This window comes from Tetrao urogallus (assembly GCF_951394365.1).
Source record: "Tetrao urogallus genome assembly, chromosome: 10".
Classification (NCBI taxonomy): domain Eukaryota; kingdom Metazoa; phylum Chordata; class Aves; order Galliformes; family Phasianidae; genus Tetrao; species Tetrao urogallus.
In genome coordinates, this window is record NC_136823.1 from 4,761,992 (window position 1) to 4,778,077 (window position 16,086).

The 16,086-nt window shown below is 39.4% G+C and overlaps 1 protein-coding gene across 2 annotated transcripts in view; it reads right to left on the reverse strand.

Moving 5' to 3' along the window:
- VGLL4 (vestigial like family member 4) overlaps positions 1-16,086 on the reverse strand; it is a gene marked incomplete at both ends in the record, with an annotated part of 70,795 nt that overhangs the window by 15,926 nt on the left and 38,783 nt on the right. For both annotated transcript variants that reach the window (XM_079540607.1, XM_079540606.1), the window contains one exon: positions 5,340-5,529. In XM_079540607.1, coding sequence (XP_079396733.1) covers positions 5,340-5,529 — 190 coding nt within the window. The remainder of the gene's footprint in view (positions 1-5,339; positions 5,530-16,086) is intronic.

Consider the following 16,086-nt stretch of genomic DNA (forward strand, 5'->3'; position numbering starts at 1 on the left):
CGCATGTGGACAGCCCTAACACTGCCTGGTTTTTCCAAGTACTTACACACGCAACCAAATTTTGGCAGATCTGATCTTTCTGTGCATTACCAAAATGCTCTTAATCCAATTCCAACCCCAAAGCTGCCCATAACAAGCACTGCAATGTGCTTGGCTACGGCCTCCTGAGCTGAACGGGATTTGACTCTTTTCTGAAATTCCCCCTTCAGAACATTTGCAAACCTCGGTGTTAAATATTAACTCAGACACGTTGAGACTCACTAAAGGTTCCATTTAATGTACATTTGTTGGAAACAATTTAAGAAGAATGAATGGAGTGATCTCCATTAATAGTTAAGAAAATATATCTGACTAATTTTGGTTTATTATTCAAGGAGAGAGGGAAAAAAAAAAAAAAAAAAAAAAAAGACATGTAAACCTGTGGAAAAGCAATTTGAAAGCTGCTATGTAATCCTTTGCCTGCTGTGACCAACCAGAGCCACAATGTGCCAAAGCCACTAGGAGTGCAGAGACCTTCAGCTTCAGCAGAATCTCTTGGCAAACACCAGGTTAATTGCAAATACTTCAAAGGCACATTCTTGTTAGGAGAACTCCTGCAAGCAAATGTAAGGCACTGGGTGTTCAGAGATGTGTGTGGGTTGTTTTTTTCTATTCTCATTTGTCACAATACAATGACAGCATAAGCACATGTCTTAATATCCCATAAAGCCTGGAACAAAAAAAGGCAGTTAAGAGCAGAAAAAAACTTTTCTGAAAACTCCCACACTACCTCTACAGCCCAGTTCTAAATCTTCAAGCCTTGCTTGGATCCACAGCCAGCCCCTGCCACAACAGGGATCTGATTCTCTACAGACCATTTCAACCTTACATCCTCTGCCTGAGAATGCCAGAGAACAGCAGGGAAGGAGGTGATGGGGTCTATTCCTATAATTAGGAACTCGGTTTATTGATTACTTCAGACCTCACTCAGTTCTTTGCAGAGAGCGACTGCAGGCTTGAGGAGGACACAGCTGACCCATCTTGTATCAGGGATTGAATGAAATCATTTCCCAGGGCCAAACCTAAATTGTTCTATGACTTTCAAATGCAGATAACCTTCAGGACAGCTTAAAAGGGATTTTTAAAAAGTAGTGCCAATGTAACTTCTATCGCAGTGTTAATTAAAGTGAGCAAACTCCACTGAATAGCTCTGTTAGATGGGACCTTCAAAGATCATCAGGAGCAGTTGCCTGACTGCTGCACAGCTAACCAACTGCTTTAGTACGTTATTGAGAGCATGATCCCAATGCCTTTTCAGTGCTGACAGGCATGGAACACCAGGCACCCTCTGAACCCGTTCCCCTGTGCCTAAACACCTTTCCCACAGTAAATACATTCTCCTGAATGCCCACTGTTCTATCACTTCTTTTCTATCATTTTTTTTTACAACAAAAATCTGAACCACATATCATGCAAATCAAGAGATCATAATTCATCTACATATACCCAACGTGTGCTAATCGCTGTAGTGTAATAGTTTTCATATAGAAATTAACATTAATTGCAATCCTAATGCCACCAAGCCATACAGGAATTGGTGACAAGAGACAAATGGAAAGTGCTCCGTTCACAGTACTGTATCTCTGTACAGCCCCAAACCACAACACTGTCTTTCCGCCTGATACACACTACAAGCAAAGAAAAAATACTAGCTTCCTTCCACTGGAAATCCAAACAGTTTCATGTACAATTTTAGCACTAACACAAAATCTGAATGTTTTTGAAGATGTCTGTGTCATAAATTCTCTCTAACTGTAAGCACAGTGACGATACCACAATTTGCCAGCATGCAAACTATTTCTAAAATCGCCACACCACAGCTATAAACTGTTACCCATAACTGCCCCTGTTCCAAATACTGTTATGCTCCTTCTAGTTCCTAGTAAAATCAGAGCAGCAGTAACAGCCCAGTGTCATGTCTTAAAAAAAAAAAAAAAAAAAAAAAAAAAAAAAAAAAAAAAAAGTTAAAAAAAGGAGTATTTCTATGCTCTTGGCATTTACCGATTTGATTTGCTCTTTGGCAAACAAAATGCCATGAGAAGAAACTGTTATCGGACTTCTCAGTTCCCTGCAAGGACTCTTAAGGCAGAAATGATGCCTGCTGGGAAAAGGCTGATGTCAGCTCTTAAGAGCTCCCTGCAAGGATAAGGAGGCCTTTGTTTTCAGCTGAACTGTGAAAATGAGAAAATGCCTCCAGCCTGACAAACAAGAAACCCACATAACATAGGTCAGGCCTGAGACCTTTACTTAAAGGTACAACACACTTCATTCGCGCTCCACCTACATCACAATGCCCAGATATAGATCATTTTATACAGGGCTAAATACATCTTGGAAATGCAATAAAGAGACCTCGTTTGTTAAGAAAGACTGGTAGAGCTCCAGCCCCTTACCAGTCAAGTTCCTAATTACTCTCCTCTAAATCACAGGAGAACAAAGGCATGTTCCAACGTGAGGCTTCAAATAAACTCTCTGCTGTTTTACAGAGCATCAGAAAATTCAGTACAGTACACAAAGCACATTTTACTTAAGTAAGACTATGCTTCAGTGAATGCATTTTAAGTAAAGCATTTGAGAGATCACAAGAAAGTGTGAAATGTACACAAAAGGATTTCGTACTACAGGGCCTGGGTTTGAACCTGCGGTGGAAGTGTGGTTTTATCAAGTGAGAAGTTTGTGGGTGTCATTTCTACAACAACAGAAATACAGAAGCTGTACACATACAGTCCAGCACACTGCCGTAAAGCAAAGATCTTAAAAATGTTTCTGCAAGGTCTCAGGTATGTGTATTTTTTTTATCCCAAGGCTGAGAATTATCTCCCCTGAAAACAGAGCCTTTCATAAATTTGTTCTTTGCACAGGAATTTTAGAAGCATAATAGAATTGCCAGGGCATACGATTCGCTGTGCTTCACAGCCCTGTCTGCTCCACTAGTTGTAATTTTTTCACGATAAAAGTAAACATTCCCAGGTACAGCCCCCAATGAGCTTCATTTGAAAGATACGTCTGGGAATTACATGTGAGCAAGGATTATCTCAAAGCATTCAATTTCAGAACAGAAGGCTAGAATTGCTTGATGTCTAATAGAATATCCAAAGCAGGTACATGGATTCATTCCCATTGATGCACAGTGATGCTAAGAGTTAACATGAAATTGCTAACAAAAGTTCTATCATTTGTAATGAACCACGGTGCCCGATTCTCGTCCTGTTGAATTACATTTCCACTCACAATATGCTGCTGGTAAGAGGATGAATATTCAATTGCTTCACAGTTCTACCAAGATGATCACAAAGACCCAGATGTCTGAACAAGAGATGCTTGTGGTTGTAAAGACTACTGCCTTCCAAGCACCGACTTCCAGATGAACAAGATCTGTCCATTCCGGTCAGTTAGAATAACTAAAGACACTCAGCTAAAGGAGCAGAGATTTAAACAGTGCTATGTGGCAAAGATGCGTGTGATACCAACTGAACAATTTTTGTATCACCAACAACCTCCTCCTGTCTGTTCAGGACACTAAAACCTGAAAAGCTCAAAATACAAGCCCTCACCTCTATAGTCCAAGTCACAAAAACATATTTGCTGTCACACTGTATCAGTAGCAAGGGCATCTCTCATGGATTTGCTTTTCCAAATTGAATATTATGAAACCAGAACTTTTAGAAGCTCCAAGTCACTACAGTGGGAGCAGCATTACCGTGTTCCATAAAATACTTCTTTCTCAAAATTTACTGCCTTTTTGTCACTGCAAAAAAAATCAAGTTTCTACAGTACATTTCTCATCCCCAAAATATTTTAGGACCGTCCTGCAAAGTTTGAATAATCCACTTCAACTGTTAAATTACAATGAAAAAGCATTACGTTAGATCATGATTCATATGCAGTAGAAGCATTAATTGAAATAGATTAAGTCCCATCACATGAATACTAGGCAGACAACCAGCGCTTTTTACTAGCAGAAGATGTGCCTTTCACATACAAAAAGAATGCAGTGAGTAAAAACCATACTAGAAAAGACTATGCCTAAGGGATCACATGGAGTAACTGCCTGCATCTTTCAGTTTTGAACGCTGGTTGCACATGAGTCTGTTGGTTCAGACTTCATTATTTTTATAGTCTCCACTGTATAAAGTGCTGTAATGTACGTAACTGCCAGCTGTGTTTTATTTCATCATTGGCATATGAATTTTTACAAATCACACCTTTTCCCACAAAGTTACACAATAATTCAAAAATGTCATAAAATTCTTCAGATGTATCATGTATGTATGCCACAGAAACAGAGCATGTGGTTCTTTCCAGTATCACCATTTTCAGTGCCAGGGAAAGGCTATAAATAGTTAAGTTTTTAGGAGAGAGAAGGTATGTTGTAAATGAGAAGTCTCCCTCTGCTTGTGAGCTTTTATTGTTTTGCATTACTTCAGTGCTGGATTCCTGATTCGTAACAAATTCCAAGACTGCAGACTACAGGCCCAGCCTCTGACTAACACTATGGTGATTTATTTGAGGATAAATACCTCAGTCCGCATCTTATGACTGAACACAACAGTCCACAGCAGAGCGGAATGCAAGGAATGCAGAGGCTGTAAGAGCTGAGGCAGCAGGGAACGGCGCTCAGCTATCAGACTGCCCTGGACTGCTGAACTGCTCCAAACACTTCCTCCAGTCAAGAATGAAAGGAATTCTCTAAGCCTGTACTTCATGCCAACCAGACCTGCATTCCTAGGAATGCACACAGCAAGAATGGCATTTGATGATTACCCAACACGTGCACCTAGCTCATCAACACCTTACCTGTGTGAAAAATTCCACATCTGACTGTCAGAGCTGGAGTGCAATCGCCCAAGTAATGTTTAGCAACAACTGCAGCTTGCCCAGTTGTCAAGGCAGACTACAGAGCAGCTGGCTCACAATCTCCTGGCCTCTGAAAAATGCAAACCACTTCTGTTTCTCCTCCTCCTGCTTCCCCACCCCCAGAGTACAGACTGCTCAGAATCCAGAGAAGTGAAACGAGCAAATTACAAAGAACACACGAACAATGCTTTAGAAACTGCAAGGTTAGTGTATGTGTTTTGTTACGAAGTTAAGCTATAATTCCTGTTGCTTTGTTGCATGCAAACCAAACAAGTCATCACTCATCTAATCTCATCAGCTTTTGTGCAGAATTTTCATGCAATCTGGAACAAAGGAAAGATCTACCAGGAAGATTTAGACACAGGATGATTTTAGCACGTACGGAGATGAAGAGGACAGCACTGCGTTCTGTGAAACAGAAGTAATAAAAGCGAGACACTTACAGATGTGGATTGAACATTCGACTCATTTTAGAAACATGTTCATTTTCACAGTCTATCTCATCATCCCCTTGGTCCATGCTGAGCTTTCTCTTATTGGGGCTGATCGGAGGAGGGCCTGTCCGATGGTTGGTTAGAGCAGAGGATACTGGGAGAGACTGCATTCTGGGCTCACCTCTTAAAGCTGCTTCACCTACAGGAAAAAGACAAGTGAAGATGAACACAACAGGGAAAATGAGGCAGAACATGGTGTTTTTAAAAAAATTCTCTCAGACAAAATTCCCAAACAGATGTCAGGTGTGCAAAGGCACATTTAAACATGGCTGTAAGATTATTATAAGCCATACCTTAGAGCTTCATGCATGAATAAAGCAACAGTTGAGAAAAGGTAATACAGGAAGGGTCAACTCACCCCAGATAATCTGAAAGGTTGAACTAACACATCTTTCTAACAGTATTTTTATTCAGAAGCATTCTTTCTTACAAGCTGTCATTCCAGCACTGAACTTTCATTACCTCATCCTGCAAAGCATGACTATTTGCAATGAAATATGCTTTGTTCCTTTCCTTATGCTTGTGGTATAAATTCCAGGTTCACATCTATGCCAAATATTCAAGATTTAAAGCTGAATAAACATTGAAATTCTCAAGTTATTCTTTTCATAAAAAGCTGTCCAAAACAAGCTTGTCTGATATATAACTATGTGAGGTAAAAATTAGGGAAAAAACTGGAACTTGCTTTTGCAAGTGTAAGTTTGTCTGCAAACGTCCTTCTCTATACTTTTAAACCACGTTTGTTGCAATACACAACAGTACATGTGTTTTCAACAGAAGAATCATACAACTTCAGTTCTAAGAAAGGCATTTTTCCACGAGGCAGACTGCTGGTACTCAGTAGTTTATAAATTCTGTGTATTTTCTGATAACACAGAAAATGCCAGTCACAGCATGTGGGAGTTACGTATAAACAATTCCAGAAATGATACAATTAGCTTGCATAGAAACACATTCACACAACATTACTATACATACACTAAAATATGACCACAGTTTTTTTCCCCTTTCAAGTAACTGTCTCACTGAACACAGGGCCTGAAGTGCAGCACTGCATTTTGCCCACAACTATGGAACTCACCATCCTTACAGCCAGGGGTCATAGGGATTTGAAGACATTACAAAATGCTTTTCAGGCTTTGAAAGGGGCTTAAGGATGAGCTAAATTAATCAGGGTCACCTATTCTGGCAATATCCCTGAAACAGCTACTCTTGCTAGAGTTTAAAAGTTGTATTTTTCCTATGCTGCCAGAAGCATTTTGTTTTCTACACGGCCGTAACTTCCAAAACTAAAATTAGGATAAAGTTAACTTCATCTGCAGTCCTGAGTAGCTGAGAATAGAAATCTTTGTGTGTCACCACACATTTTCACATCATCGCTGAGGCAGACGATTTATAAAACGCTGACCTAATTCCACACAAAACAAATACTATTTTGTTGGAAGAAGAAGGAGTGAGGAGAAAACCTCCTGAATGTTTACCAGTAAAAATAAGCATTTTGCCAATTTCGTCAGCATAATATAAACTAGCAAATATACACTGACCTATAATACACCACAAGTCATGATTTCTATAAAAGACTCTGGCACCAGATTTAAATTGGAACTTTCCATCTCAGCTCTAAATAGTAAAAACTGTGCCCTACTGCAGATGCTCTGAGACAGACATCCAAACCCCTCCTGTATGAAAGGACCAAAACCCCCAGCCACTGTGCTCACGCAGAGCTCTTATCAAAAAGGCCTCTCATCTGAAATAGCCTTGCCCTGAGTACAGTTCCTGTATTTTTAGTTCAGCCTGTATGTTTTGTGCAGATATCGATCATTTCTGACACAAACTTTAGAAGTGAGCCACATCACACCAGACTCTCGGAGAGGAATCTCTTTCACTTCTCTCTTTGACAAGAAGTTTTATACCAATGTCAAAAGATAAAGCTTTCATCCATTCAGGCTGATTATACTTTCATCCCACCCATATGCAATCATTCTTCTCTCTGTAGGATCTCAGATGACTTCTGAAGACTCAAAATTCCATTAAAGAAGTTCCAGATCTGCACCTAAGTCCTTCCAAGTTCTCCTGAGCAACTCCTGACAAGAACATAGCTCCTCTAACTCACAGAATCATAGAAAGCTCATGTGAAGCCCACTGCTGTTTACAAAAGATAATTTCTAGATATTGTTCCATCTTTCCCTTTTCTCAATCAACAGTTAGGTGCCCAACACTACACAATTATCTCTATTTTTTCTTTATTAAAAAAAAAATTTGAGATTTTGTTATATCATAACAACTGTGTCTATATACCAACGCTCATTTAAGTGCAAAAACATGATAAAAAGTGTTAGTGCTGCCTCATGTTGGAAGTAGAGACTCATTTTGTAGCAAAGAAATGTAGCAAAGCAAGGGTTGGCTTCTAATAAAAACGTTGCATTTGATAGTGCATTTTCCTACTGTGAACTAACACAGTCTTCAGCACATATCTGACAGTTCTGTCTTGTACCATAGGGCCATTCAGCCAAAGCTTCAGCTTCATGGGGACAGGGGGCAGAGGTGAGCACTGGGGCAGGAGGAGCTCCTCGCTCTCGGTCTACAGGACAGGCAGGAAGACACCAAGCATCTCCTCCAGGCAGAGCCACGTGGCCACTGCCCAGCAGGCACCAGGCAGGCAGGGAACAATGCCAGACAGAGATCCAGATAGCAGGGTAAGATTAAGAGGAAAAATATCCCTCCATTGTATATAGGGATAAATTGCACGCTCACGACTTATAATTTTGATTAGGGTTAAAACTGTTTTATATTTAAATAAAAGGTGTCTTCTTTCCCCACCACTTTACTCCTTCCCAAATGTGAATTTAAACCAGAGAGGGAGAAACCACAGCAGAGCCTATGATACAAGGCACTGGTTTGCTGACTGCATTTGTCTCCCCCAGCTGACCGCACTCCATGGTAACCAGACTCACACTACACAACTGGCAAGACAATACTCTGATAAAACAACTCTGTTTTATAAAATTCCACAAGACTAAGCTCCAGTCTTCAAAATCCATTACTGTGAAGGCTTGTGTCTGCCCTGTGACTGAAAGCATGGATAGCAAACACTTTTATTGTGCCTCTCATAATACTTCCCTTTGTTTCAGTAAGCAGCTGGTGTGAGACACTCTTGATCTGCTGCTTTCAGATAGTTCTATGTACAACTGTTCATACCAGTCTTTTTTTTTCTTTTTTTTTTTTTTAATTAAAACTGTTAGGCAACACGATAAAACACAGACAAGCAAAACCCAGATAACAATGTGACGTAGTGTCTGCCTATATGCCAGCACTGCAGCAGCACACTCACTCAACAGAAGTTAATGCAGTCAGCAAGAATGTTCTTTATTTTAACCACTAAACAGCCTAAACTGCAAGTGATTCAAACTAACACAAGCAAACGAAACATTTGTAAAAACAGCATGTCTCTTTTTGAACATAAGCACCACCAAGATCGTTGGACCTTTAACATTATTTTTGTTTCTCTTGCAGTTCAGTCAGCAGTATCTGAGTCCCTACTGAAACATCCATGCAATGCAAACATCACAACAGCAAAAGTCATGTTTTCACAAGTGTGGATCTGACAGCAAGACACCAGAGAAGTCTTAAAATATGCCTGAGAACTCCAGGAGTTACCAAAGATCGGGAGGAAAAAAAAAAGATATTTGCTATCTTGGCAGCTAACTTCCTTCCTCTCTGACCTAGCAGCTCCGCACTAAGACATGGCTATCACATCCTATCCCCCCTCCCAGTTTCCTCTTCCCGCTGGCTACTGTTAATCCATAAAATCTGTGCATTAATTACGAACCAGAAATGAAAGGCTTCATCTTTCCAGCTGCAGACTGACACGATACAGACCTCAGAGCATGCTGAAGTAAGACTCCTCTAAGCGCTGTCCTTGCCCGCTTTACTTTTCTGTTCTGCATCTGACAAACAGATTTGTCCACAAGAGAACATTCCTGACACACTTATTAACTTCACAAAAAAGCCTTCCGTTCTGGATCAAAAGGGTCTTTACCTTTAAGAGCTTGAACTGAATTACTATGACCTCAGGCCACTCTAGTAATTAATAAAATCATGGGCATGAGTGTTTAACAGACTTTAATTAACATGCATTACACCTTTAATTACTTTTTCCAATATCTTCATGCAGACAAACTCATTAGCAAAAAGGGTTGGTTCATGTTCCCAGGGTCAGACGTTCCCAGGAATCAATAGTACGTGAAGGTCTTCAGGGCCAGTTTTACCTACTGATCCACAATTTAGCCCTCGTTGCATATGGAATATTTCTGCTGAAACGACAGGACATTCACAAAAGCTATGTGGATGTGAAGATGAAACTACAGAAGATCAAACAAGTTTAAATTGAAAATCAACAGGAATGAATTTATAAACTGTTCCATGTTTCCTTCTGCAACACAAAAGTCTGTGTCAACATGAATTGAGATAGATGACATTATAATTCCAAATCATGGTCAAAAACCACTGATTTGAGATACAAGATGTCAAGTGGTGAAGTCACTTCAATATTGCTTAATCAGTTATCAAAACAAGTTATCAAAACCACTAAGAATCAACACCTTGTACCAGCAAATTAGCATGCTGATGTTGTCAAGTGTCTACATTAGGTATTACTTATACTCTGTGTACATTGTGGTATCTTTGAAATGATGGAATTCCCCAAAAATTTAATCTGTGCAAAATATTCAGACTAAACTCTTGTAAGATCATAACTTAGTGCAAATTTTCTTTGCTTCTGTGGCCACAGAAAATGAATTAATCCATTCAAACATCTCAGTATAGGTCTTTGTTTTATGATAAAAGATAATATCATTTGTGACTGCTTAGGTTATTTATCTAACCACTGGACATTTCTACAACCTGATGCAAACAAGAAAGTCTTTGTATCACTACATTATTTCTGGATGACAGTTTTGACACAAGATATTACTTAGCTTAAATAAGAATTAATTAGGAGCATTACACTGTCAAATGCTGCAAACAAGTTACAGTAGTACCCATTTGCTTTGTAGTATATAAAACCAGGCCCACCTGGAAAGCATAATGAAATAGCAAACTCAAGAACAACAAGAAAACTAAATATTAATGAGAATAGCCTTCTCATAAAACACTTATGAAACCATATCTTGGAAATATTTCTTATTACAGCTAACAGATTTCTTTCAGCAGCAAACTTACTAATTCACGTATCTGACACACATTTTACTGACTTTCTTGCAGGATGACAAAAAGCTAATTTAGGAAACAAAAGAATCACATACACATTTACAGAAAAATTGGCAAAAGCCTGCTCTCATCAGCTTACAAAACACATGAAAAGCACTTACTCCTGGAACCACGCTCTGGCTACCACTGTGCAGAGATACGTATGCCAGAAAACCCATGGCCAAAAGCAGAATACAGTGATTAAACTGACTGTTCTGTTCTGGCTCCTCTATCTGACCATGCCTGCCAATGAGGGACACATTACATTTGACGTTGCTAGCAAGAACATAAAACAGTGACCTCTGCATTCAATCACCTCCACCCACTTTTTCCTCCTCTCTCATCCAAAAGACTGCACCGGGAAAGGAGCCAGAGTTCAGGTACAGCAAGACCACTCGTGGAGCACAGGAATGATTGCTTGAGGATCCTTTAATAAAAACACATCTTTGTTCATCAGAGCTGAGCAGCACAGGCCAAAGCAGATTTCAACAGACTTTCCAAATGCTGCACAAAACAACAAATACAAAACAACCAATTGTGCCAGAATGGCAGAACAGACCCCCCAAACCTGTCATTGCCCCTTCAAATGTACTGTGAAAAACTGGTTACATCAACTTCCATTCTTGTGATACTGTAACAGCATAGCTATACGAAATAGCACAGACATACACTCTGCACATAAATACTTACATGGACAGTTGACTCAATTCTACAAACTAATTCATAAATACAAGCAAAGAAAAAGCTCTTTGCTGACCACACAAACTAAGGTTGTAACATTCTCTTTGCTCTGCTAACCAGGTACCGACTGTGAGCATCTCCTTCTAATACACTTCTAGCTGTAAGTAAAAACAAAAGTGAACTGCAAAAATGTGTCTCTGTAAGTAGGCAGTAATGATGGTATGAAAAGGGGAAGGAGAGCAGTCCAAGGAACACTTGGATTTTGTGCTGAGGGACATGGTTTAGTGAGAACTATTGGTGATAGGTGGATGGTTGGACTGGATGATCTTCTATATCTTTTCCAACATTGGTGTTTCTGTGATTCTGTGATAAGCCAGAAAAAAGGCAGGCCGGAGCAGATTTCAATGCTTCAGTCTGGCAGAGCTTCCTAGTGTCGTAACATCAAACCTCAAGCATGCTATTTCCTCTGTCAAATTTCAATTTTCACACCTCAGCAACTGAGAGACTGTGGGACTGTGTTGAGTTCCAACCCAACAATGAACTCAGGCTTACATCTAATTGTAGAGACTATTTGAGAAGACTGAAGATCTGCCTTTAGGATAATGGCCGAACCAGTAGACTCTTGCAGCACATCTCTCAGCTGGCTGTTTGTAAGATCTTCCTTTCTTCTGCTTAGAGTGCCTGAATTCATGTTAACTATGGCTAAAAAAAAGATTTCAATGATTTGGTAGGCAAGATTTAAATGAAATCAATGCATTACTCTAATCTCCAAATAAATAATACCAATGAGGTCTTGTTTCCGTCAATGTCAAAATAAGATTTCCCTTGGTTTGACTCTTTTTTTGTTTTTATTTTTTAACTCAGAAAGCAAGGCTGTTCCCAAAGAAAAGTCCTTTCTTAGCTTTTCTGCCAGCTCTCCTGGGAAAAACCTATATCAAACATTTAAAGTCAATTAAGAGGCACTAGAAGTTAACACAAGTTATCATTTTATGTTTGCTCAATGTGTTACAGGGGCTCTTATATAAAAGAACCATAAGCTGCCGTGCTAAGAAGAACCACCAAGTAAGACCAAGCACTTGCCTTTGTATAGCACTGTACTTGAGCCACCCGGCCCTGCTGAACAGCACTGGCCTCGGTATGAAAGCAAGAACAAACAAGGGAGAGAATAAAAGAGAAAAGAAGACAAAAGGGAGATGTATCATTTACATTTTCATCTCCCGTATTTGTACAGAAAACATTAGTTTAGTGTTTACCGGTCAGCAGAAAGATGTATGATCCATTTAACTCCCTGCAAAACCATACTGCATCATAAGCACTGTAAGAGGTTTTGGTGTATCCCTACGACATACTCATGTACAATAATACTGAAATTCAGTCATTCGAGTTACTTCCCAAGCTTAACGTTTTCTCTTTCCAGAGTTTATATCTCTAATGATTCCAGGTCAGCCCTGCTGGGCTAGGTCCAGACCCACCAGCCTTGGTGGCTCAAGGTAGGACACAGCTATTTTCACTGCGTGCCCTCACTGCAGCACTTACTGAGGCATGTACGCTTAAGAACATGAGAAACACAGCCCATTCTGACAGACACAATTCCTAACAGAGAAAACAAGTCAAGATGACGTAATTAAAACTACTGCCATCCGAAGCTTAAATAGTAAACCGATCAGCAGAATTCAGTTTCATTTAATTTGTTTGAAAAACTGTTACAGGGCACCTCTCACGTTTTTGATACGCAGATTTTAAAAGCTGCCTGATAGAAACACTTTAGTCAGTGTTCAAGTATGATTTTAATAAAAGAGAAATGTAAAACACTGTCAGTAAAAAATTGTGAATGAAATAGAACTGTACATCAGCACGTTGGAGATGCTGCTTGCCAATATAATGGTTAACTTCCAGATTGAGGTGTTCTTTCTTTCGTCACTCAGCTCAATGACTTATTGTATAATATAAAAGACAGGAATGCTAAACAGATCAAAGACTAGCCTGTCTTTCAGCAGAAACAATCACAGCTAAAAGATCTGCCATCTATTTCAAATGCAAATTGAAGTCACAGCAAGATCACAACAGAAAAAAAAAAGTTAGATCAGATACTTAAGCAGTATTTCAACATGCTAAATTATACCTGGTAGCAATGCATTTGCACACACTGGCAAAGAAAGACAAAGAAAGATTTAAATAACTCCTCTTAAGAAGACAGAAAACATTTGTTAACCTCCCACCCCAGTGCACATCTTTTATTTTCTTAGATACTGCCTCTGCTAACAGACAGCTATTACATACTCAGGTCTGAAGCAAAACAGTTTGCTCAGCATTTTTCAGACTTGGCATAGCGAGGAGGGCTGCTCCAAAAGCGATGCCTCCTATTTTATGATGTTGGCCCACAACATCAGAGGCAGATGATGGTGGGATGGTAGTAGAGGTGGAAACTTCCCTCCAGTATTCCATGACATTTTGTTACCATGAGACAGATGCAGCCCTCTTCTTTATTGCTGGTAAAAACGTAGAGCTAATGGTGATGACTATGTTGACAATTGTGTTTTGAAGCTGAGAATTTACTTTGTCTGATAGTGTTACTGTGCTCGTTGTATCTGTTGTAATCTCCATGGAAATAAATAGGAGGCACTACTTTCAGGTAGACCTACACATATAGATTCTGCCTAACAGTTCTTTTTTCTTGGGCATTGTGCATATAAGCTTTCCAACCATTCTGCCCTTCTTAAAATATACTGATTGACTGAATATATTTCAGAACAGAATACAAGAATTTGATATGGTTTCTCAACAGATAGAGCACTTTGGTTTTCACAAAACTCCTTAGCAATGCTAAGATGGACACGATCTTTTAACAAAAACTGAACTCCAGACTACTGAGTATCTCTTATGGATATAAACACAGTCATCTGACTGACACACATCTTCTACAGAAAACATCTTTCAGGCATAAATTTAGGGATATTTACTTGTAACATGGGCATATTAAATCCAGTAAATCATACACTGTTTCTCTCATGAATATTTGAGACAAAAGCTGTTAAGCAGAAGTAAAAAATATAAACATACATCCCATTTATTAAAATTGAAGAGTAGATATACTCTCTAGGTTCACTGACTTTAAGCATACTCCAAACACATTTTCTCATGTTCTCTTTTGCTAACTGGAAGGTAGTAATGTGAGAAAGAGAACATAAATGTCGTATCTATACAATAAAAACATAAGAGCAAATGCATTCAAGATATGTTAATAAAAGGTATGCATCATGCATGGGTGGCTCTCTCCAGAAAAGATTTGGAGAAAAGCAAGGTCACTGCTTGTGTGCAACTCCCTCAAAGTGATAAGTTCCCAGACTGGATTCCCATTTGTAGCATACATGTGACCTTGAAATGGAAACAAAACAAAACAAAAAAAGACCATAAAAATCAAAGAAGTCTTGGCAACTGCATTTTTCTCATATGGCACGTGGCCAAACAACCAAATGCCAGAAGCTGCTCCTGCCACAGGACAGGAGATGGGTCTGGAGGGGATGCCTTATTCACATATGCATGGACAGACGCATGACTAAGGGTGCTTCTGCCCTCATGGTCACCAACATGATGATCTCTTCCTAACTAATGTGACATCCTTAGTGCAAGAAACTAAGATTTCAGTTTTGGTTTTCTGCTACGTTATTGCAGTCTGTCTGAAACGGGCTCGCACATTCAGGGAACACAGAGCCCCTTCAAACAAGCTGGATGGAATACTGCACACTGTAATCTACAGTTTCAGAACAATTCCAACCCATCTCCACAAAGAACCCACTGTGTGGAACAAAATGCCTTTGTCTTTCAAAATGGACTCCAAAATCCCTTCTACAAAGGGAAAGAGAGGAATGACAACTGGACAGGGCAGTTAAGCACTCTGAATCCAACTGCAAACTACATGAGCCGTTGGGATTAAAAAAAAAAAAAAAAAAAAAAAAAAAAGAAGATACAGCTTTCTGACATGCAAAGGAAAAAAAAAAAAAAAGAGGAAGATATCAGTTTGCCAATTGCCTGTGCTCAAAGCTGTACTGTAAGTCGTGGGAGTTGCTCAGTAGGCTGAGCTGTGCCACAGCCAGTGTCTACCTGTAGAAGACAAGGGATTTAAATTCATCATAATGCTGAATAATATAGATCTTCAACTCATTGGCTTTGTGTTATTCCGAGACATAATGCAATAGTTTTACTCAAATGTGGCTCACATGCAGTGCTTTACTGACTGAAAACTTGCAAACGCTTCATCTTCTAGAGGAGCCTGGAGAGCAGAGTGACTCATACGATGGAGAAGAAAGGATGCCATATAAGTTCTCTGAAGGTAGTAAAGCTGGTATGAAGAAACATTCCTACAAAATCCCACCCATTACTATTCTTTCTTAAAGGGTAGCCCTCCAAATCAAACAAATCCACACGGTTCACTATTAGGGAGAAAGATCAATTTTAAAAATTACTTTTAATCTTCTGACATTGCTTGTAAGCATGTGTCCAGGACATGTAACTAAGGTAAGTAATTCATTGTGGAAAAAAACAAAAACAGCAACAACAAAAAAAAACAACAACAAAGAAACAAAACTGCACCTCAAAATGAATTGCTCCACAAAAACATTTTAGGTAACATTAGTACCACAGCTTGAAAACGGTTCTTCCCCTAGAAGACTCAGTTGTTCAGGTATTCCAGGATGCTTGGAGCAGTGGGACACAAGCACAAATTCATGTTTTTTAAGTTATCTTTATAATCATGAGACTGGAATGGATG